Source organism: Papio anubis, chromosome 12 (assembly GCF_008728515.1).
Source record: "Papio anubis isolate 15944 chromosome 12, Panubis1.0, whole genome shotgun sequence".
NCBI lineage: Eukaryota > Metazoa > Chordata > Mammalia > Primates > Cercopithecidae > Papio > Papio anubis.
The window spans coordinates 120,655,893-120,679,386 of NC_044987.1; the positions used below are offsets into that span (position 1 = coordinate 120,655,893).

At 55.5% G+C, this 23,494-nt stretch overlaps 3 protein-coding genes across 3 annotated transcripts; 2 read left to right on the forward strand and 1 right to left on the reverse strand.

Moving 5' to 3' along the window:
• The first annotated feature begins 4,192 nt into the window (after window positions 1-4,192).
• Window positions 4,193-8,242, forward strand: MRGPRE (MAS related GPR family member E). The gene has a single exon (XM_021925423.2). The coding sequence runs from the start codon at window positions 4,242-4,244 to the stop codon at window positions 5,175-5,177; it is 936 nt and encodes a 311-aa protein (XP_021781115.1). The 5' UTR covers window positions 4,193-4,241; the 3' UTR covers window positions 5,178-8,242.
• A 2,396-nt stretch (window positions 8,243-10,638) lies between these two features.
• LOC101009816 (putative uncharacterized protein MRGPRG-AS1) lies at window positions 10,639-12,517 on the reverse strand. Its single transcript, XM_003909405.4, has one exon. The coding sequence runs from the start codon at window positions 11,451-11,453 to the stop codon at window positions 10,977-10,979; it is 477 nt and encodes a 158-aa protein (XP_003909454.1). The 5' UTR covers window positions 11,454-12,517; the 3' UTR covers window positions 10,639-10,976.
• Window positions 12,518-13,328: 811 nt separating this feature from the next.
• Window positions 13,329-15,455, forward strand: MRGPRG (MAS related GPR family member G). The gene has a single exon (XM_021926917.2). The coding sequence runs from the start codon at window positions 14,294-14,296 to the stop codon at window positions 15,263-15,265; it is 972 nt and encodes a 323-aa protein (XP_021782609.1). The 5' UTR covers window positions 13,329-14,293; the 3' UTR covers window positions 15,266-15,455.
• The last annotated feature ends 8,039 nt before the right edge of the window (window positions 15,456-23,494 follow it).

Here is a 23,494-nt window from a genome sequence, read left to right on the forward strand (position 1 = left end):
GCTGGGACAATTGGAAAGAGTGGGACAGTTGGAAGGCTGAGACCATTAAAAGGGAGGGTCAATTGGAAAGAGTGGGAAAATGGGAAGGGTGGGACAATTGGAAGGCTAATACAATTGGAAGGTGGGATAATTGGAGGGTGGGACTATTGGAAGAATGAAACAATTGGAAGGGTGGGAAAATTGGAAGGGCGGGACAATTGAAAGAGACGGACAATTAAAAGGGTGGGGCAATTGGAAGGGTGGACGTTTGAAAGGTGGGACAACTGGAAGCATGGGGCAATTGGAAGAGTGGGGCAATCGGAAGGAGAGAGACAATTGAAAGGGTGGGACAACTGAAAGGGAGGCAATTAGAAGGTGGAACAACTGGAATGAGTGGAACAATTAGAAGGGTGGGGAAATTGGAAGGGTGAGACCATTAAAAAGGTGAGCCAAGTGGAAGAGTAAGACAGTTTGGAAGCTGGGACAATTGAAAGAGTGAGACAATTGGAAAGGTGAGACAATTAAAAGGGTGGGACAATTGGAAGGGTGGGACAATTAAAAGGGTGGAGCACTTGGAAGGAGTAGCACAATTTGAAGGACTGGCACAATTGGAAGGGTAGGACAATGGGAAGGGTGGGACAATTGGAAAAAGTGGGACAATTGGAAGAGTGAGACTATTGGAAGGTTGAGACAATTGGAGGAGTGAGACAATTGGAAGAATGAAACAATTGGAAGGAAAAACAACAACTGAAAGAGTGGGGCATTTGGGCGCAGTGGGAGAATAGGAAGGTGGGACAATTGGAAAGAGTGGAACAGTTGGAAGGATGGGGCAATTGGAAGGAACAGGACAATAAAAAGGGTGGGACAATTGGAAGGATGGGATAATCAAAAAGAGTGTGACAATTGGAATGCTGGGACAACTGGAAGGAGCGGGACAATTAGAAGGAGAGGGACAATAGGAAGGTTGTGGCATTTGGAAGGAGTGGGACAGATGGAAGAGTGGGGCAATTGGAAGTGTGGGACTATTAGAAGGAGTGGGAAAATTGGAAGGGTGGGACAATTGGAAAGAGTGGAACAGTTGGAAGGAGTGGGACCATTGGAAGTGTGAGGCAATTGGAAGGAATGTGACAAATGGAAGAGTGGGACAGCTGGCAGAATGGGACTATTGGAAGGGTGAGGCAACTGGAAGGAGTGGGACAAATGGAAGGTTGTGACGATTGGGATAGTTGGACATTTGGAAGGGTGAGACATTGGAAGGGGTGGCACAATTAAAAGTGTGGGAAAATTGGAAGGGTGGGACAATTAAAGGCTGGGGCAATTGGAAAGTTTGGGCATTTGGAAGGGTGGGACAACTTTAAGATGTAAGACAATTATAAGGCATGGAACTTACGAAAGGGTGGGATGGACACTGGAAGGAGCGGCGCTATTGGAACTGTAGGACAACTGGAAGGAGTGTGGCAGTGAGAAGGATAAGATATTTGGAACGTGTGGGGCGATTGGAAGCACTTCCCCCACACTTCTGGGCCATCCTTGAGTGACCACCCACTGGCAGGGCCTCCCAGAGCGGTGGCAGAGCCCAGGCATGATTTGCAGAGCCCCGGGCACCTGGCAGCTCGGATCCTGGTTTAGGAAAGGAGGATTTGAAGTTGAGACACACCTCAGCAAGTGGCACCACTGCCTGTCAGACACCTGCCTGGCACGGACGTCAGACACCAGCGTTGCACAGACGCCAAACGAGCTTCGCATGGCCCCTGCGTTTTGGGGATGAAGGATGCTGGTGCCCTGGGGGATGCCTGCTGATGTCGTGAAAGGTCATAGGCCACGCGTGGGAAACTTGTTCTCACGTGGCTCCTCTTGAGGAGGCAGAGCACAGAGTGGGAAATGCTTTGGAGCAAATCCCTGCTGTTCCTGCGCTCTTCTGTACCTTGGAGATTTTCCTAAAGACAAAGAAAAGAGTTGCTAGGACCTGGACTCTGGGAGGAACAGAGGTCAAAAAATGACCTTGCATTCTTTTTCTTGGCACGTCCATTGTGATCTCCGCTAAGGCAGGGCACTGGAAGGAAAGACACGGTCTGAAACGAGACTCTTTTTCCCTTCTGAGACAAGCAGAAATCATTGAATTCATAAGGTCTCACCCAGCCTGACACTGCTGTATGTGTTTGATTCTCCTCTGGCGGGGACCGCACGGCAGCTTCTTGACACCAGCCATCTAATGTGTGCCTGTGAACGAGGCAGGAGGGACGGCCTCACGCACATCCCCGCTCCTCCCCGCGGTCCGGTGCTGCCTGGAGAGCTGGGGCCGGCAGCCTGTGCTCTGCGGAGAAACACACACATTTTTGCTGCAAGGACAAGTCCCCTGGTAGCCCGGCATTCGGCCGGCCCCTCCGAGACACAGATGGAGAGAAGTCGTCCCTAAAGGACCCTGCAGGGCTTGGTGTCTCTGAGCCAGGCATGCCGGTGAAGTCACAGCTTGGCTGGGCTCCACCCAGAGATCTCGTGGTTTCCTCCGCCTGCCAGGCCTGCCTGGAAGGCTGCAGGGAGGGTCGGGGTTTCTCTTGCTGTCCACACCTGGGCAAGAGCTGAGCAAAAGAGAAGGGGTCCTCAGAGAGATGCCTTCCTGACCAGCCCTGTTCCAGCCGGACGCCATGTGACTCGGAGGAGCTGGTGGACACTGAACAGGAGCCGCCCAGAGGCTCTGGGGACTGGAGCCTGCGGCTGCAGCCAGGACAGATCCAAGGCCCAGGGTCAGAGCAGGCAGGGCTCGGTCGCGCCTCTGCCCCAAACGGTGAGTGGCGCAGGTGGCTGGATCAAGGTGGGTTCTGGGGCCGGCCCAGGCACTCGGCAATTTCTGGGCTCTTCTGCTGTCCAGACGGTGGCAGGGGCGGGGCGTGGGCAACAGTGGATGCTGTCAACAGGGAGCTCTCCAGGCTGCAGCCTCCGCCCTCTGAGGGGCCGCGCCACCTGGTCCGCAGCCAGCCCTGGGCTGACTCCAGAAGAGGACGCTCACTTGGGTGATGGCTCCCCCGACCCGGTGGCTCTGTCTCCTGTCTGCCCTGCTTCCTCCATGATCTAGAGTGTTCCATGCAGGTGCAGACTCTCAAGGGGAGTCATGGGGGCAGCCGGGGATAGGCCCTCTCCTCCCTGCCACACCTGGGCATTGATTCGGGACAGCCTCATGGCTTCTCAGTATTGACTGTCCCGGCAGGACACAGAGCCGCTCCTGGACCACCCAGGGATGGGGAATGCTGTGCCTCCCTCCTGTTCTCTTCCATCATCCTCCCCTGCCTCCTCCCCCACCTTCTCCTCCCTCTCCTCCTCCTCCCTCCTGTTCTCTTCCATCATCCTCCTGGACCTCTTCCCCTCCTTCTCCTCCCTCTCCTCCTCCCTCCTCTTCTCTTCCATCGTCCTCCCATGCCTCCTCCCCTCCTTCTCCTCGTGGATGTCAAGGAAAGGCCTGAAAGAGTTGGGGGCTGCTTTAAGATGACGACGAAAAGCCCCCCAGCCACTGTAAGCTGTCCCTCTGTGGTCACACCACTCATTAGGCATGAGCAGTGCCTCCTGCTCTGCCTTTGACTAAAATAAGGCTGTTCTTTGGGAGGCCGAGGCAGGCAGATCACAAAGTCAGGAGTTCGAGACCAGCCTGGCCAATATGGTGAAACCCCGTCTCTACTAAAAATATAATAAATTAGCTGGGCGTGGTGGCAGGCACCTGTAATTCCAGCTACCCAGGAGGCTGAGACAGGAGAATCACTTGAACCTGGGAGGCGGAGGTTGCAGTGAGCTGAGATCATGCCATTGCACTCCAGCCTGGGTAACAGAACCAGACTCCATCTCAAAAAAAAAAAAAGGACTGTTCTGAGGATCAAGGCACCACAAGCAACAGGGAGCCCCATGGGTCTCAGACCCTCTTCCCACATCTCCTGGTCCCTGCCCCCACCTGGCCTGCAGGGACCAGCCCCACAGAAGGCCTTTGAGGCCAGGTAACCATGGGGAGGGGAGGAAGGGGGAGACCTTCCTCTTGAGTGTCTTAGGGAAGAGAGGCTTAGGTCGGGTGACTGAGGGTGGAAATGGGAGAGGAGTCTCCTCCTGGAGGGTCTCACCATTCCCCTGGTCACCCACCCAACCCTTAGCTATCTCATCTCCCCTGATGTCGGGGGGTGGAGGGGGCATGGATTCCTGAGCTCCACACTCAACTGTTGTGCTTACAGGGGCATCAGGAGAAAGAGCGAGCAGCAGCAGCACCCCCTGTCCCCCAGCCTACGATGGAGTCCAGAGAAGCTGGACAGCATGCAGGGGATGCCGACGGCACCCAGGAGGATGTGGCCTTCAACCTCGTCATCCTGTCCCTCACTGAGGGGCTCGGCCTCGGTGGGCTGCTGGGGAACGGGGCGGTCCTCTGGCTGCTCAGCTCCAATGTCTACAGAAACCCCTTCGCCATCTACCTCCTGGATGTGGCCTGCGCGGACCTCATCTTCCTTGGCTGCCACATGGTGGCCATCATCCCCGACTTGCTGCAGGGCCGGCTGGACTTCCCGGGCTTCGTGCAGACCAGCCTGGCAACGCTGCGCTTCTTCTGCTACATCGTGGGCCTGAGTCTCCTGGTGGCCGTCAGCGTGGAGCAGTGCCTGGCCGCCCTCTTCCCAGCCTGGTACTCGTGCCGCCGCCCACGCCACCTGACCACCTGCGTGTGTGCCCTCACCTGGGCCTGTTGCCTGCTGCTGCACCTGCTGCTCAGCGGTGCCTGCACCCAGTTCTTCGGGGAGCCCAGCCGCCACCTGTGCCGGACACTGTGGCTGGTAGCAGCGGTGCTGCTGGCTGTGCTGTGCTGCACCATGTGTGGGGCCAGCCTGATGCTGCTGCTGCAAGTGGAGCGAGGCCCCCAGCGGCCCCCGCCCCGGGGCTTCCCCACGCTCATCCTCCTGGCCGTCCTCCTCTTCCTCTTCTGCGGCCTGCCCTTCGGCATCTACTGGCTGTCCCGGAACCTGCTCTGGCACATCCCCCACTACTTCTACCACTTCAGCTTCCTCACGGCCGCCGTGTACTGCGCAGCCAAGCCCGTCGTCTACTTCTGCCTGGGCGGTGCCCAGGGCCGCAGGCTGCCCCTCCGGCTGGTCCTCCAGCGAGCGCTGGGAGATGAGGCTGAGCTGGGGGCCGTCAGGGAGACCTCCCGCCGGGGCCTGGTGGACATAGCAGCCTGAGACCTGGGGGCCCCGTCCCCAGCTGCAGCCCCCATGAGGCAGGAGGGTGACTTGGGGAAGGCGGTGGGGTCAGAGGCTGGGGCCAGCTGGACCTGGAGGAGGCCTTGATGGGTGGCCCGGTCATGTGCTGCCAAATCTGTGACCGTCGGTCCGGAGCACAAGGCTCCCCTGGGAGCAGCTGGAAAGGCGAGGTCTCCACATGCCCAGGCAGGTGGGCTGGGTCTCTGGGGAGAAGGCCCAGGAATGTGCATTTTTGGGAAACCTCCCCAATGGTTCTTGCACTGGCACTCGAGAGCTGCTGCTGCTACCCATTCCGTGCTCAGCCGCGGTGAGGAGACCCCGGAAAGGAAGGAAGCGAGGCCAGACGCCAGGTGAGGGGCAGGTCCAGGCCCTCCCACAGCCCTCCTCCCTCCCACTCCAGCTTCCCCAGTGCTGCAGGGGCACCCACAGAGAACACAGCCATTCCCTCAGCTCGCCATGTTCCCTCTGTGGAAGCTAAATTGACCCTAAAATTGAAGACTGCCCAAAACTTGACCCCCTCCCCCGACGAACTGTGTCCAAAGCAGCCAGCAGCCTTTTTGACCCGGGTCCGTTACGTTGTCATGAGTTTTCAGCAGGAAAATGCGGTGATACCGCAAAGCCACTCATTCTATCAGCATAAGGGTGTGCATTGATCAAAAGCTGTACCCCCAACCCCAGCACATGTGCTGTGAGGAAAAGCAGGGGCTGAGGCTTCTAGAAGGCTGTGGGGCTGTCCTTGGTCATCAGGCCGTTGCTCAAGGCCATGCCACTGGATGATGCAACCCTCACTCGGAGCTTCAGAAAAGCCGGCCCCATGGGTGACCCTGGATATTAGAGGATGCTCCCTGGGTGGGTGGAGAGGCTCCTTACAGCCCTACCCAGCAGCCTGCAGCCCTGTCTCCCCACAGGACCCAGGCCTTCAGCAACCGGAAAGCTTCCCACTGGCCCTATACAAGGCTGCTCACCTGCCTCTGTCCTGAGCAGTCCCGCTCCAGAGGATCCCTCTAAGGAAGGAACCCAGGCTTCACCCCTCAACGGGTTTTGAGCTTCCCCTGAGTGCTGGGCCTGGCTGCCATCTAGGAGCATGTGCCAGGGGGTGCCAGAGCAGGGGCTTTGGAGTCCACAACCTGAGCTGAGCCCTACTAGCCACCCCACTGTGCCACCAAGGCCATCTCTGAACATCCCTATGCCTCTGCTTGCTCATCTGTAAAATATGAGAACCCAGTTCTTTGAGTCTTTGAGACCTGTCCAGCCTCTTGTGAGCCCAAGAGAAATGATTGTCGATTCTACTGCTGCCAGCGCCGCCATCCAAGCCCACAGCACAATTCTCAGCCACAGACTAAGGCATCTGAGCGTGTTTTCTTTGATTTCTGCCTCCGGCCTCCATGCCTGGTGATGGAGGGACATTCCCTCTGGACCATGACTGAGCCTGTCTCCCCTGAGTCTGGGTGTGAGTCGCAAATCCCTGGTCAGCACCCTGGAATCCAGCTCCACCATGGGGGCTGCACCGGGCCCCTCCCAGCCCACACAGTGCGTTCACCCCAGGCTCCCGCACATGCCCAGCAAGCCTGGGTCCAGGTATCCCTTGAGACTGGGAGCCCCAGGGGCTGGACCACCTCTCCTAGAGCACCTCCAGCCCCCACTTGGGGACTTACTTCCTCCCAAATGATCTCTGGCCCAGGGTCTGGGCAGGGCCGTCTCTCCCCACCTCCCAAATGATCTCTGGCCCAGGGTCTGGGCAGGGCCCTCTCTTCCCACTTCCAGGACATGATTAGCAACTTCAGTTCCTTAGCTGGAAACGAGAACAGAAAGGGAAGTGGCGTGTCTGCAAATTCCGCTTTCAGCCCCAGGACATAAACTTCCCCCAAAACAAGAAAGAACCAGGAGGAAAAGCACAGATTCATCTCACAAACATGACCTCACCGTGGACACAATCCCGGGGAATCCTTGTAATAATGTACGAAGGTGCTCCCACTCTACAGATGAGACCACCAAGGCTCAGAGGGGCGATGTGGCCACTCAGGACCACAAGAAAGCGGCAGAGCCAGAAGGTCACTCCCAGCACCACCCTCCCACCCCACACCCTCCGCCTCACTGGACCAGGGCTGGCTCAGCCCCACACTGGCTCCCCCAACCCTAGCCCCATCCCCACCCAGACCCCTTTGCTGCATAAGGGTCCGGAGAGGTCGGGGACCGTTAGGATGCTCACTTCTTCCCGGAGAGCCTGCCCCCGGCGCCCAGGGGATTGGGGCGACTCTAGATTCCTCCTTATTAGTCCCTTCCTGAGGAGTCCGGGAAATGTGGCCTCATCTGAGGTCTCCATGGAAACTGGGCCCAGCCCGTCCCCACTCTAGTAGCTGGTATGGCAGCAGGTATATGGCCTGATGGCCCAGGATGCTGGTGGGGTGTCCCCGTGGCCCCAGATCTGCCAGCTTAGCCTCCAGTTCTGTGGTCCCTGAGACCTCAGGACATTAGGACCATGTGGGCCGGTCTCCAAACTGGAGGCTGAGCTTCCGTGAAGGTTCCCACCTGCCCCTGCCTGGCCTGCGCCGCCTCTGACCTCCCCCGCTGCACATCCTCTTCTGCTCCCAGAGCCACAAGGCCCCACCAGGGACCCCTAGACCCCACCTGCAGGACCCTGGCACCACGCTGCTCAAAGGTCACCTCCACCTGGGTTGCAGGCAAAGCTCCTCGGCCAGGGCCCAGTCCACCCCGTCCACCCGCACCCCTGGGTCCCTGCAGGGCTTCTGCAGCCAGCACAGAGTTCCCAAGAAGAGGCAGCTACTGCTGGGGGCAGCCAAATTTCCAGGGAGCCTGTGTAACCCGCTCTGTCTTCAGGGCCCAGGGAGGCTGTGGGTGAGGCCTGTGTGTGTGAGGACAGGAGCAGAGCCAGGCCCCCGGCCAAGCATCCCCGTCCCCTCCCCAGCGCCCAGGTGCGAGTCTGTAAATCAGCCTGTGCTGCGTGGCGTCTTCACGGGGCGAGGCAGGCTCACTCAGCTGGCTCATTAGCTCACACGCTGGAAAAATAAAACCAAACATCACACCTAAAACGTGACCACGGCTTTAGTTTTGTTGTTCTCGTGAAATTGCTCAATTCTTCCACAGCCCTGACCCTTTTCCTCTGAAACACACCCCATCCGCCCGCCTTGATGGTGCCTGCACAATGCCCAGCTGCAGAGAGGGTGCTCCTGGCAGCTCCTAAGGCCATGGGGTTTCCTGTCCCTTCAGCCTCCTGCTTTCTCACCACCCCCATGTGTGGCCACTGAAGCACGTCAGACCTGCTTATTCTAATGAAGAGGTAATTTTCTTTTCAGCTGTTGGATCTCACTGGCAGCAGAGCCAGCGCATTCCGAGTCATTACTCTGCCTTGGGCGCTGGGTCACACATGTAACATGTATGATGTCACATGAACTTCCCAAGTAGCCCACAGGAAACTGAGGCTTCGAGAGACTGAGAGGGCCTGGCGGAGCCACCGCTGGACACAGCAGAGCCCAGTGCTGGCCGCCACCGAGGGGCTCTGGTTTCTAAGCTGGGTGCTCTCAGCCCGGAACTGTCTGTCCCCTGGTGGAAGGAGGGAGCAGCAGCCCCATGGGAGCCCCTAGCTCCGGGCCACACAAGACTCCGACCTGGGAAGAAGGAGGGAGGGAGGCAGAAGGAGGGCGGCCTCAAGTCCGGTCCACCAGCCTCCACAGCTCCTGGTACACCCTGTTCCACCCAGGTCTTCTTTACTGTGTCTGAATCTTTGGCATCTGAGGCCTTGAAGACCCCAAGGGACGGCCCTTCCCAGGGTCAGTCAATTGCTAGAGAGTGACAACGCCTTCATGAGCTCACCTTTCAAATGCAGACCCATGCCCAGCCCCTCCTCTATCCGGCTCCCACACTCCCAGCCACTATCCCTGCCCTCATCACCCACCCCAGGGCCAGGTTCCAGACCACCAGGGACTGGCTCTAGGACCCAGAGCTCTGAAACTGTTCCAGCTGCCAACCCTAAACCCACTTACATTGGCTGCCTCGCCCACTCCTTCCTACAGAAACCATGAGGAAGCTCTGGTCCACATTTCCCCTCCCCTCTCCCTCTGCCTCCTGACCAGCCCGGTACTGCCCCATGTGGCCCCTGTGGGGTCACCTCCCCCTCCTCCTGGGAGCTATGAGTTAGCAACCATCTCTTCAACCGCAGCGTCTCCTGATCTGGCGGCCTCGCCTATCTGAATAATAATAATAATGATGCCCATATTAAAACACTCCCACTGTCCAGCTCCTCTGCAGACAGGCGGGGGTGAGGGTGAGCAGGACGCTGCTGGACACCCGGTTCCCACTCTCCACCTGCCCTGGGGGACCTGGAAAACCTTGTGTTCTCCCTTGGGCTGAGTCAGGCCGATGTTGTCCTGAAGGTCAGATAGGACGGTGGCATGGAAACCACGTGAACAGAGACGGGTTCCTGGCGAACCGGCTGAATCCTGCGCTGTTCCTGCCTCCTCAGTGACCCCCAGGCAGCCCCCACATAGATCACCACTGAGTCCCCACACGCACCCGAGCTGATTAAACCATTGCGCACACTTTCAGACTGGGACACTGCCCAGGGCCACAGAGCTGCTGTAGGGTGAGCTGTGCAGAGTCGCCATGCAGCCCCGGCCCGCGGGGCAAACCATCAGACAAGCTCAGGATGGCCGTGTTCAGACAAACCACACTTGGGCGTCTGCACCACCTGGACAAGCAATTTAAGTTTCCGGCACCTTGGTTTCCCCATCTGCAGGCAAGGATGACAAGGTCGCCATCTCAGACGGTGCTGTGGGGGCACGTGGGAGGCTCGGTGGAGTGGCCGGCGCTCACTCGGAGCACTCACCCAAACGGTACCAGCGTGCCACCTGCCTTGCAGTCATTTCTTGTATCAGCCAGAACAAACAACCACAACCAGGTGGCTTCACACAGCAGGACTTTATTCTCTTGGTTACGGAGGACAGAAGTCTGAGGTCAAGGCGGTGGCAGGGCCGCGCTCCCCAAGGGCTCCAGGGGAAAGTGCTTCCTCATCTCTTCCAGCTCCTGGTGGCTCTGGCCCTCCTTGGCCTGTGGCTGTGTAACCCCTGCTGGCCTCCAACCTCACGTGGCCTCCCCCTGCTCTCCAGTGTCCCTCCTCTCCTTTCCTGTATAAGGACACTTGTCATTGGATTTAGGGCCCACACAGATGCTCCAGGACGAGCTCATCTCAAAATCCGTGTATCTGCCAAGGCCCTTTCCCCCAGGAAGAGCTCGTGCACAGCTTCCAGCAACTGGGGCGTGGACACATCTTCTTAGGCCACCGTCGGCCACAACACGGAAGGGGCAGGCATTGGCTCTGTCCTCCTTGCAACACCGGGAGCAGCTGCTCCCCCAGCGGAGGCTCCCTCCATGCATTCCACCTGCACCAGACGCCTCCCAGGTGAGAAAGTGGAAGCATGGCCTAGACGGTGGGCAAACACGAGAAGGGGCTGTGGGAGGGGTTAGGGGTGATGGAGAAACCATGGTTGGTGGCTGCCTGGGCCTGGCCGGGGCTGGCTGAGCTGCACAGGACGTCCTCCCTAAGAGCTTCACCCCAAGCTGCCTCAAACAACTGCCCTTGCCCAGCACAGTCTGAAGTGCCCAATAGAAAGCGGCCTGAGAAATTAGCCCATCCCACTCCCAGTGGCTCTTAGACAGCCTCCATGGGCACAGGGTTGCGATTGCCGTCGGAGACCTGGGATAGGAGACTGCTACCTGGGATAGAAGCTGGGTGCCTTGCCTGGCTTGAGGATCTGCGAGGGATCAAAACTCTTCACCTTGCGCACTGTGGCTGACGCTGAGCTCCCCATCCCACCTCCAATGGCGAGGCGGCCAGGAGGGACCCAGGCAGGTGGTCTCCCTCTGCGTGTCCCTCTGGGCCCCCGGCGACTGCAGGGGACCGGAGCTACCAACTAAGTTAATAGAGATGCTCAAAGTTTCACCCAAACAGGAGGCAGGTAAGGAGGGCTTGGAGGGGCTAGTTGAAACAGGCCTGGACAGTGACCTCAGGGAGGAGGTGGAGCCGCGCCGGGAGAGGTCCCGGAGACCAGCGAGGGCCGGCATCTGGGGCAGAGCCGGCAGGTGGGGTGGCAGCAGGTGCCCCTGGGCCACATGAGCTGTGCTGTGCGTTTCAAAGCCATGTGCAACAATGCTGGGGGCTGGGCAGCCAGCAGGTACCCTCCTAGAGCTCCACAGGCTGCTGACTGGTGTTACAGAAGTGATTTTCGAAGCCCAGTCCATTTAAGAAATGTGAAGAGAAACAGCATCTTTACGACCGAATTTCTAGCTTGTGCTAACACACGCTGCACCCCACTCAGGAGCTGTGGAGCGCAGTCCACGGAAGGAAAAAGAACATCTCACTGTCCAGTGTTCTGCAGTGCAGAATGCAGAAAACAATCCGTCAACGGCTGGGAGCCCAGCCTCCGAGGCAGACAGATGGACAGTGAGGGGGTCTTCTTAGGAAGGGGTTGGGGCCGCCTCTGCAGACCACCCACAGATGCACTGGTCGGCTGACCCATTAGGAGAGCCAGTCCCAAGCTTGGGCACCCAGGCTTCCCGCTGTCCATAAATGGTCAGTCCAGTGAGAAGGGGAAACCAAGGCACAGAGAAGTTAGGTTATTCTCTCAAGGCCACACAGCCAGGGCCCTGCCCACTGTTCTAGGCCCCCTGTGCCCACAGCCAACCAAAGACTGGCAGGAGCAGCCCAACATCAGTGGGGCAGCTAGAAAGTGGTCCAGTCTCACTGGGCACAGAGGGTCTCCATCCACCTGCTCCCTCCCCTCCACGCACCAGGTGAGGTGGGAGCAGGTGGAAGACACTGGCCTGGTGCCTTCAGTTCCCCATGCCAGAGATGCTGAGGAGGAAGGAAAGGCCGGCCCACACTAACAACTCTTTGTTTTAGCTCATTCCTGCAATTCCTGTGAACAGTGCCACACCCTGCCACTTCTAGGGAACTGGCCGGATGTCCTCTGTCCAGCCAGATGGGTCCCAGAGGACATGAAAGGATTTAGGGACCGGGAGGAGCCTCCAGGCAATGAGCGCTGGTCTGAGCAAAGAAGGGCCCGAGAGAGCTGAGGGCAGCCTCGTCACAGGTGAGAAGGCTCTGTCTGCCCCCACCGCACCCCCCAGGTGAGGCACTGGCACCCTCCTCTGCCCTCCGTAGTGGCCCCTGCTCTCAGCCTGGCTCCCCGGGGGATGGGGCTGGCTGGGAAGTTTGGATTTCCTTTGGGAAGGGAAGGTAGGGCAGGATGGTGGTGGGAATGCTGGCTGAGTTGAAACGTGTGGACACTAGAGCTCAAGGGCGTTGCTGGAGCGGGCCAGGCAGGTGAACCTATTCTGATAAAAATGAAGATGCCCCCTCCTGCCACCATGCCACTCCTCTCTGTAACTCTCTTTCCAGACACAGAGCCCACCCTCACCCCAGCACGGGGGCCCGAGCACCGGCTTCACCCCCAGCCCTCAGACTCTGAGCCGGAGCCAGAGCACAGCCAGGAGAGTCTGGTTACCACCTCGGGGAAATTGAGGCTCAGAGAGGGGAGGTGTGTGCTCACCCCACCACCCCACCCCCAGTCACCATAGTCACCACCACAAGCCAGGGTCCGGCCGAGGTCTCCCACTCCCCCTGACTGGGCTCGGAGGACAGTCCACCATCACCGTGTGCCTGGCCACAGCAAGGCACAGGAGCCGAGGCCCGAGCCGCACTCCCCACCCTCCGACTAGGGGCAAGGACAAGCACAAAGAAGGTGCTGGGGGATGCTCGGGCATGAGACAGGGGACTCACAGGGGCCGGAGGAAGCTGCAGGAGGTTGCAGGTCCCTGAGAAGGAGTAAAACCTTGAAGTAGGGCAGGACCTGGGTCAGGCAAGAGGTATTGAGCAGGATCTGGGTTAGGGAAGAGGTATTGAGGGCTGTCTGGGCTGGGGACACAGCCCAGGCAAAGGTGTAACAGACAGGGAGGTGTGTGTTGGCAGCTTGATCGCACTCTGTTTGTCTGTCTGTCTCTCTCTCTCTCACCCTGTCTGTCTCATCTCTGTTTCTCTGTCTGTCTCTATCTCTGTCTCTTTGTATCTCTCTCCCTATCTCTCTCCCTGTCTCTGTCTCTCTGTCTCTGTCTCTCAATGTCTGTCTACATTTCTCTGTCTCCCCCTGTCTCTCTGTCTCTCTCTATCTCTCTTCTCTCCCGTGTCTCTCACCCCTGATGCCCTCACTGCTGAGCCTGGGTCCTGATGCATCTCCCAGGACTAAGAACAGGACCCGTGTGGATCCTGGGGTTGGAGGGATGGCTGGAAAGGGAAGGGCTGCTCTGAGACTCTCTGCCTTTCAGTGCAGCTTCGTATGGCCAATCTCTCGCGCTCTGAGAACATCTGAGAACTTCCTCGGCCTCACTCCTTGCAAATGGCCGCTTGTATCTGCCCCTCCCCTTGTGTTAGCGGCTCCTGGAGAGGCCCTCTGGCCCTGCCACCATCACCAAAGCCCCTCCCTTGGTTTGAGGCTTCAGAGCAGCCTCCTGAGTGCACCAAGTGCACCGCCAGCGGCATGAGCCCCGGAATTCAGCCTCTGCTTAGGCCAGGAGTGCACAGGGAAGGCTGGGGGCTCCCTCCAACTCCTCACACCACATCTTCCCTCCTCCCTCCTCCCTCCTCCTCAGGCCACCTGAAGCCTCTGCCTTTGGGCACCTCCCTGGACACCTCCAGAGACGCTCCGGGGAGGGGACTTCGCCAGCAGGCTGGTCTAGGCTCACCAGGTAGGAGCCCCATGGGGGTCCACCGTGGAGAAGCTCCCACCTCTGGGGGAAGAGGAAGGCCCCACACGTGGGTTCCCCATGCACGTCCCCTCTGTCTGCAGAGCCTTCCCTGGCACATGGTGGAGGGTGCAGCGTCGCCCTCACCACATCCATGAGGGATGCGGACATCTTTTGAGCACGTTAGTGCACCGTGCCAGGAGCCCAGGGCCTGCCCGCAGGCATGGGGAGGCGTTAGGCACACTTGACCTGAGGTGCAGAGGGCTGAGCCCCGGCTGAGGTCCCGCCGCTGGGAAGGGAGGTCCAGGGGCTGCAGCCAGAGGGCATCTGCAGGGCCACGGATGCCACTCCCTGTGCCCCCAGCGGGGGCACAAAAGACGCCCGAGGACCATGTCTGTCTCCCTCTTGCAGGTCCCTCACCAGCGCCCTCTGAGCCGGCCAGGATGTTCGGGCTGCTCAGCCCCTGGAGAACCTTTGACAACGTGGTCTTCTACCTCACGCTGATCGTGGGCCTTGGGGGACTGGTAGGTAACGGGCTGGTGCTCTGGAACCTCGGCTTCCACATCAAGAAGGGCCCCTTCTCTGTCTACCTGCTGCACCTGGCCGCCGCCGACTTCCTGTTCCTCTCCTGCCACATGGGCTTCTCCGTGGCTCAGGCTGCCCTGGGTGCCCAGGACACACTCTACTTCGTGCTCACCTTCCTGTGGTTCGCGGTGGGGCTCTGGCTGCTGGCGGCCTTCAGCGTGGAGCGCTGCCTCTCCAACCTCTTCCCCACCTGCTACCAGGGCTGCCGGCCCAGACACGCCTCGGCCATCCTCTGCACCCTGGTGTGGGCCCTGACCCTGCCGGCCGTGCTGCTGCCCGCCAACGCCTGCGGCCTGCTGCGCAACAGCACGCACCTCCTGGTCTGCCTGCGCTACCACGTGGCCAGCGTCATCTGGCTCCTGGTGCTGGCCTGCGTGGCCTGCACGGCTGGCGTGGTCCTCTTTGTCTGGGTGACCTGCTGCTCCACGCGCCCGCGGCCCAGGCTCTACGGCATCGTCCTGGGCGCGCTGTTCCTGCTCTTCTTCTGTGGCCTGCCCTTGGTCCTCTACTGGAGCCTGCAGCCCCTGCTGAACTTCCTGCTGCCCATGTTTTTACCGCTGGCCACGCTGCTGGCCTGCATCAACAGCAGCTCCAAGCCCCTCATCTACCTGGCGTCGGGCCGGCAGCCCGGGAAGCGGGAGCCACTGCAGGTGGTGCTGCGGAGGGCCCTGGGGGAGGGTGCCGAGCTGGGTGCCAGGGGACAGTCCCTGCCCATGGGCCTCCTATAAGTGGGCTTGCCCCACCCACAGGGCCTGCCAGGAAGTGCCCACCCCGCACCCAGACGCTTCCAGGACCGGGAGGAGCCCCACCCACCACCTAGCTCTTACCCTGAGCACCCAAGGGCTGGACACAGGTGGAGAGACTTGGTCCTGACCACCCCCTGGCCAGGCCTGCTGAGGATGAGGGAGGCAGGAAAATGGAGCTGGAGAGAGGTCGGGCAAGGTGGGAGAAAGGAGAAGCCTCCTGAATAGGGGTGAGAACGGGCACCACGCCCCCAGGCCCAGCCCAGATCCCCTCACCCGGCCCCTCTCCACCCTGCTGCACCTCAGTCACAGGGGAGAAAACTGCGAAGTAAAACAGAGCCAGCCCCCAGCCCACAGTGGCTGGATTGGAACTCAGGCTTCTGGACACCTGGGCTAGGTGGGCGCTGTCCATGCCACCTGCTGGCTGAGACTCTGATTCTCCCACTACAGAGTTGGGGTGGAACTACTCCTTACTCCCCGCCCCGCTCAGCCATCATTGTCCTGCCCGCCCCACGGGGACCACACCCAGGGCTCTGTCCCCCTCTCTGAGGCCCCAGGACGGGCAGATGACTGATGTCACCAGCAGAAGCCACCAGGTGGTGCTGTTTCTGTACAGAACAGACCCAGCCTCGTGGGCCGGCGGACACAGGAGCCTCCATCCCCTCCGTCCGCTCCCATCCCCTCGGTCCGCTCCCATCCCCTCCCACACTGGTCCCCACCAGGCCTCTCCTGAGTCCCCAGGGCCATCTGCTCTCTGCGGAGTTGCTCAAGTCTCCCACCTCTGTTTTCACCCTCCCTCCTCAGCTCTGGGACGTCTGGAGCTTTTGCACCCAGGGTTTGCTTTGGAGAGAGAGAGAGAGAGAGAGAAAGAGAGAGAGAAAGAGAGAGAAAGGAAGGAAAAGACAGAGAGAGAGGAGGTGAAGCCAAATTTCCAAAGCACAAACCATTTGATGTGTTTTCTGACCATGAAATAAGATACTTTCTGGTCATTGTTAAAACATTCAAGCTCTGTAGAAAATACTAAAAAGATAAATCGCCGAAATATTTTTCCACTCAGAGGGGACATTTTTTATGAAAAGCACTCCAGTCGTGTATTTTGTTTTAATAAAGACCAGCAGAAATTTTCTTTTTGCCCAAAGGAAGGCACTCAATGGGTGCTATTGGCGCCGGGTGGGACATTCTGCAGCTGCCTTTGAATAAAGTTGTTCTTTTTCCACTGGAAAAGTAATATGCTGCTCATTTATGGAAACCTTGAAGAACCTTAAAAACTGGAAAGAAAAAAAGCTTACATGTAGTCCCCCAACCCAGAGGCATGCGCCTTTGCTGGGTTTTCTTCCTTCCCCGGGATAAACGTGTTCTGGCCACACCAAGTCCCCCGCCCCCCTGCCCGCTGCCAGTTCTCCCTAGACCGTGCCCTCAGGACAGGCAGCTCAGCAGGGAGTGTGGGTGCTGTTTGTTGGTCTAAAGGCCATCTAGGGGGCTCAGGAGGAGGAGAGTGTGGGCATTGTTAGTCTAAAGGCCATCTGGGGAGCTCAGGAGGATGGGAAAACCTGAGCCCTGCTGGCCAGGGGAGGCTTAGGCTTTGAGGGGCAGGGTGGGAGGGGTTGTTCATTCTTGTGACACTTCACATAAGACCCCAGGAGCCATGTGGCCTCCTTCCTGAAAGACCTGGAAATGGGATAAGGGTGGGGACAGTTTCAGAGGTGACACCTACAAGATCCGTTCCATCCTCCCAGCCCAGGAAATAGCTGCAGGGCCCCCCCCGTGGGGCCATCCATCTGTGTACAGCAGGACAGGAAGGTGTCTGGCTGCTGATGGTGTCTGGAGCACATGACAAACAGCCCAGTCTAGACAGATGGAGAGCAAGGGGCCTCTGCCCCGGCACCCACTGCTAAAGCCCAGAGACAACCAGGTCACGTTCTGGACCTGGAGAAGCTACAGCCACATGGAAGGATAAGGCTGCCTTGGGCTGGTCTGGGTCCAGGCAGCCGCAAAAGCTGGACTACAGCCCGGGCAGAGCTTCACTCCAGTCCTGCCCGCTCTTCTCAGGCTGGGTGACCTCCAGCGTGTCACCTGACTGCTCTGAGCCCAGGTCTGTGAGAGACGTCAGGGCAAGGTCTCCTTGCCCGCATGGCAGGGATCCAGGCCTCCACAGAGGGTGGCCCGCCCAAACCTTCAAGACCAGATGCATCCCCTGGCCCGCCTCTGCAGAACTCCAGGTGTGGTCCCGCCTGCCCTGACCTTGGCACACCCACCTTGCTGCCTTCTGGTGTCCCTGCCCCTGGCACCATCTTGCCCAGCCTTCAGGGACCTGTCCTTGTGACTGTCCTGTTCTGTGATGCCCGGGGCTTCCTGGCAGCAGATGCCGAATTCTCAGCTCCTCTAGTGTGCACTGCCCCGTCAGTGCCCACAGTGACCACTGTGTCCAGAAGCCCCCACCCCTGACCAGCACAGTCCATTGTGTCATGTGCTTCCCACCCCTGCTTATTCGCTCCTGAGTTTGCCTCTTTAATGTCTGTGTCTCCCTAGAAGGGGAGCTCCATGAGGGCACAGAGCCTGCGGCTGACTTGCTGCTGTCTCCCTGGGACTGGCAGGTAAAGTGGCTTGATGAGTTCTTGTCAAATGGAGGGACAAGCAGATGGATGGATAAGTGGATGGATGGATAAGTGGGTGGATGGATGGATGGATAAGTGGGTGGGTGGATGGATGGATGGATGGATGGATGGATGGATGGATGGATGGACCATTGAAAGAGATATGGCCAAATGAATAAATGATGTGGTTAAGATAGAGTACAGTTAAGTGGAATCCGACCAGGCTGGTCCTGGATTCTGGAAGCTTCCTGGCCACTCTTGTCCTGAGCCCTGACCTGACAGCTGAACGGATCATCAGAGGAGGGGCCCAGGTTTTCTCACAGCAGAGTCCAGTACTCCAGGCCCTCTCTCTCCGATTTGGGTTCACAAACATCACTAAGTCAGCTCCGTGCTGGGCACCCGGCCTAGGGCTTGAGATGTGGACCCACGATGCTATGACCCCTGTCCCCAGAGAGCTTGACGTCTGGAGAAGAGACAGACACAAACATAATGCAAAGACAGCGTGCTGAGGGTGCACGAGGTGTACAGAAGCCTTAAGGAGCTGCCATTTGTCCCAGCTCACCCTCAGTACTTCCAGTTCATGGTTGTGCCCGTGGCCTTAGTGCCCCCTTTACTGGCGAGGGCCCAGTTGGACGTCAAATCATCCAGTGGCCCTAATGTTAGAGGAGCTGGAGGGTCACATGTCCCCACTCAGAAGGCAGGGGAGGCTTCCCGGAAGTGTGGTGTCTGCGCCTTCCAAGGGCAGTGTGGGTGCGGAGGAAGGGGTGACCGTCTCCAGCACAGTCAGGTCAGTCTAAGAAGAACCTTGAAGGGAAGGCAGGACCCTCCCAGCGAAACGGAGCCAAGGCAGGGTAAGGTACAGAGGCGCAACCCGGGCGCCATGAAGAAGGAACCCCGATGCCAGAGGGCGGTGAGGAAGCTGAGGCGGACAAAGACACAGAGCGGAGCTGAGACAGGGCAGTGACAAGGGGCATGGCCTTAAAGGGCTATGACGAGGGGTGTGGCTTTAAAGGGCTATGACGAGGGGTGTGGCTTAAAGGGCTGGGACGAGGGGCGTGGCTTAAAGGGCTGGGACGAGGGGCATGGCCTTAAAGGGCTATGACGAGGGGTGTGGCTTTAAAGGTCTGTGACGAGGGGTGTGGCTTAAAGGGCTGGGACCTGGGGCGTGGCTTTAAAGGGCTGTGACGAGGGGCGTGGCTTAAAGGGCTGTGGCGAGGGGCGTGGCTTAAAGGGCTGTGACGAGGGGCGTGGCTTTAAAGGGTTGTGATGAGGGGCGTGGCTTTCCCTCGGTTGCTCTGCGGGGGATTGCAAATGGATTTAAGCAGGAGAGGGATGATATCAGACGTACATGAAAGACATAAAACTGACAACTTAGAGGGGACCAGGCAGCAGGAGTGGGGGTCCAGGCTGAGCAGGGGACACACAGGAAGTTGCTGCCGCTATGCAGGGAAGAGGGAAGAGCTGGTGCAGCCTCCAAAGAGAACAATGGCGGGAAGGCTGCAGGGGAGGATCTGAGGGCTGGGGGGAAGAGGTAGCCTAGAATTTGCAGTGGAACAAGGTCAGATCAGGAAAGGAAGAAGTCGGGAGCCTTCACAGAGGGGAAGGGTAGGAAAATAAAACACAGGCACCTGCCAAGAAGAACAGAAGGACCAGGATCCTGAGAGGGGGCTGTGGATCCTGGTGGGAGTCGTGGATCCTGGGAGGGGATCGTGGATCCTGAGATGGGATCGTGGATCCTGAGACGGGGCTGTGGATCCTGGGAGGGGATCGTGGATCCTGAGAGGGGGCTGTGGATCCTGAGACGGGGCTGTGGATCCTGGGAGGGAGTCGTGGATCCTGGGAGGGGGCTGTCGGCAGTTGGCCCTGGGATGGGAACAGGGGCGTATTACACATGTAAAAAGGACTCCCAGGGGCCGATGGGTAAACTCCCAGGTCTGCATTTCCTGTGTTCATCTCAAATTAAATATAGATGGTGAGAAATGATGATCAAAGTTCATTTTGTCTGTTTCTTTCCCACGCATATCCAGTTGTTCTGGTAAAACCCCTTTCCAATTGGATTGCATTGGTATCTGTATTGTGAATCAACTGATTGTATAGGGTGGGTTGACTTCTGAACTCTATTCTGTTGACTGCTCTATTTCACTGTCCTTCTATCAACACCACACTGTCTTCACTACTGCGGCTTTACATTAAGTTACGATATCAAGTGGTGTTACTCTTACACTTTTATATTTCTTCTTCAAGATTTACATTTCCATATAAATTTCAGAATCAGCTTGACAGTTTATCCAAATGTCTACTGGTTTTGACTGGGATCGCATTTACTCTATTCAGTTACTCTGGATCAATTTATGGAGAATGGACATCTTTGCAACACTGAGTTTACCAATTTATGAACATTGTTTTTTTCTGTTTATTGTGGTCTTCTTCATTTCTGTCTCTTCTGATTTTCATTATAGGTGTGTTATACATTTCTAGTAAAATGTATTGCTAGTTATTTAAGGCTTCTCAATGCTATGTAAAAATAGTCTTTTATTTGCTTTTTCCAATTGTTCATTGATAGTTTGTATATTTTTATATATTGATGGTTTGTATTATTTTTGTATATTGACTTTGATTTTTTTATGTTTATCTAACAGCTATCCTGTGAACTTGCTAAATTAACTTATTCTAATAGCCTTTTTGAAAACTGCTTAGGATTTTTTATGTATACAATCAAATCATTTGCATGACATGAAATAATTATTATAAATCATGAATAATGAATAATTAGTATAAATAATAATTTAAAATGACACATGATTAATACTTATAAATATGAGTTAGGAAATTTTTAATAATTAATATTAACACATGATTAATAATTATTATAAATAATAATAATTAGAAATAATTTTACTAATTCATTTCTGGTCTTTGCACTTTTTGTTCTTTGCTTTATATCACTCATTAAGACCTCCCATACAATGTTAATAGAAACAGTAAAAGTGGACATCCTCGCCTCATTCCCAGCCTTTCAGGAAAGTGCTCAGTGTTTCGCCATTAAACATGTTAGCTGCAGGCTTTTTGTTTGTGCCCCTCATCGTAGTGATATGATTCCTATCTAGTCCCAATTTTCTGACTTCTTTTAATCACACATAGGTATTGAATTGCATCAACTTTTTGTTCCTTCATTTTTCAAGGCGACCATACAGTTTGTCTTTGTTAATGGGAGGAATTACATTGATTTATTTTCAAATGTTAACTTTGTATTCCTTGGATAGTCCCCATCACATGTGTCCATGTGAAGAGACCACCAAACGGGCTTTGTGTGAGCAATAAAGCTTTTTAATCACCTGGGTGCAGGCGGACTGAGTCCGAAAAAGGAATCAGCAAAGGGAGATAGGAGTGGGGCAGTTTTATAGGATTTGGGTAGGTAGTGGAAGATTACAGTTAAAGGGGGTTGTTCTCTTGCAGGCAGGGGCAGGGGTCACAAGGTGCAGGGTGGGAAGATCTTGAGACTCATTGTCCAGGGGAAGAACATCACAAGGTCAATTGATTAGTTGGGGTGGGGCAGGAACAAATCACCATGGTGGAATGCCATCAGTTAAGGCAGGAACTGGCTATTTTCACTTCTTTTGTGGATCTTCAGTTGCTTCAGGCCATCAGGATGTATACATGCAGGTCACAGGGGATATGATGGCTTAGCTTGGGCTCAGAGGCCTGACAATCCCCATTTGGCCATGAAGTATTATCCTTCTTATATATTGGTGGATTTGATTTATGAATATATATATATATATACACACACACACACACACACATACACACACACATGTTTTTTTGAGACGGAGTCTCGCTCTGTTGTCCAGGCTGGAGTGCAGTGGCACGATCTTGGCTCACTGCAAACTCCGTCTCCTGGATTTACAGCATTCTCCTGCCTCAGCCTCCTGAGTAACTGGGACTACAGGCACCCACCACCACGCCTGGCTAATTTTTTGTATTTTTAGTAGAGACAGGGTTTCACCGTGGTCTTGATCTCCTGACCTCATGATCCGCCCACCTCAGCCTCCCAAAGTGCTGGGATTACAGGCATGAGCCACTGCGCCTGGCTGATTTATGAATGTTTTGATACGGGTATTTGCATTTGTGTTCAAGAGAGAGGTTGCTGTCTCATCTATTTTCTAGTAATGTTCTCTTCAGGTTTGGGCATCAGTTATTTCCTCTTGGGCTCAACTCTGTGTAAGAGTTTAGATAAAACCAGTATTATTTCACCAGTGAAGCCAACTGAGTTTTTGTGAACAGGTTCTAAAACACAATTTCAATTTCTTTAACAAATATAGGGCTATTCAGATTCTCTTTTTCTTCTTGTGTCAGTTTTGTTTTTCAAGGAATTTGTCCACTTTATTTTACCTGAGTTTGAATTTGTTAGCATAAACTTGCATACAATATCCCCTTATTAATCTTTTATTGTCTATCAAACTCACATATCTCTTTTTTATTTTTACTATGGGTACTTTGCATTTTCTCCTGATAATTCTCATTAAGGCCTTATCAATTTTAGTAATTTTTTCATAGAATGAACTTTTATTGATTTTTTCCTATAGTGTTCATCTGTTTTCAATGTAAATAATTTCTGTTTATATGTATTTATGATGTCTTTCCTTCTAAATCATGAAAGTCAAATTTGTTCTTCTTTTTCTAGCTTTTTGAGTTAAGCAGCTTAGATAATTTTTTTAAAATCTTTTCTTGTAGACTTCCTAATGCTCCCTACCAAGATGTTCACCCACTTGTAATATAGAAACACTCCATATGAAAGCATAGATTACCAGAATAGGCATTTTTTTCATGATGCAACAATATGCTGCCTACAAGAGACACATTTTATATTCGAAGGCACAAATAAGTTAAATGTAGAAACATATAAAATGAGGCTGGTCACAATGGTTTATGCCTGTAATCCCAGCACTTTGGGAAGCCAACACAGGAGGATCTCTTGAGCTCAGGAGTTTGAGACCAGCCTGGGCAACACAGTGAGACCTTGTCATTACAAAAAATAAAAAATTCACCAGATGCAGTGGTGCACACCTGTAGCCCCAGCTGCTTGGGAGACTGAGGCCAGAGGATCCCTTGAGCCCAGGAGATCAAGACTGCAGTGAGCTGTGATTACACCACTGCACTCCAGCCTGTCTCGATAAATTTTTATTTCTATGTATTTATTTATTTATGTTTTGAGCTGGAGTCTTGCTCTGTTGCCAAGATGGAGTGCAGTGGTGCAATCTCAGCTCACTGCAACCTCCACCTCCTGGGTTCAGGTGACTCTCCTGCCTCAGCCTCCCAAGTAGCTAGGACTACAGGCATGTACCACCACACCCAACTAATTTTTGTATTTTTAGTAGAGACGGGGTTTCACCATGTTGTCCAGGATGGTCTCTACCTCTTGACCTCGTGTTCCAACCGCCTTGGCCTCCCAAAGTGCTGGGATTACAGGCAGATATAAAATGATATTCCATGTAAACAACAACCAAAAGAGAGCTGAAATGGCTATAATAATATCAGACTAAATAAACTTTAAATTAAAAAACTGTTACTAGAGACACACAAGGACTTTCTACCATCATAAAAGCGTCAGTCCATCAAG

Coding starts and splice junctions, on each gene's coding strand:
- MRGPRE (XM_021925423.2), top strand. CDS start 4,242: ATGGAGTCCAGAGAAGCTGGACAGCATGCAGGGGATGCCGACGGCACC.
- MRGPRG (XM_021926917.2), top strand. CDS start 14,294: ATGCCACTCCCTGTGCCCCCAGCGGGGGCACAAAAGACGCCCGAGGAC.
- LOC101009816 (XM_003909405.4), bottom strand. CDS start 11,453: ATGGACTGGGCTTCGAAAATCACTTCTGTAACACCAGTCAGCAGCCTG.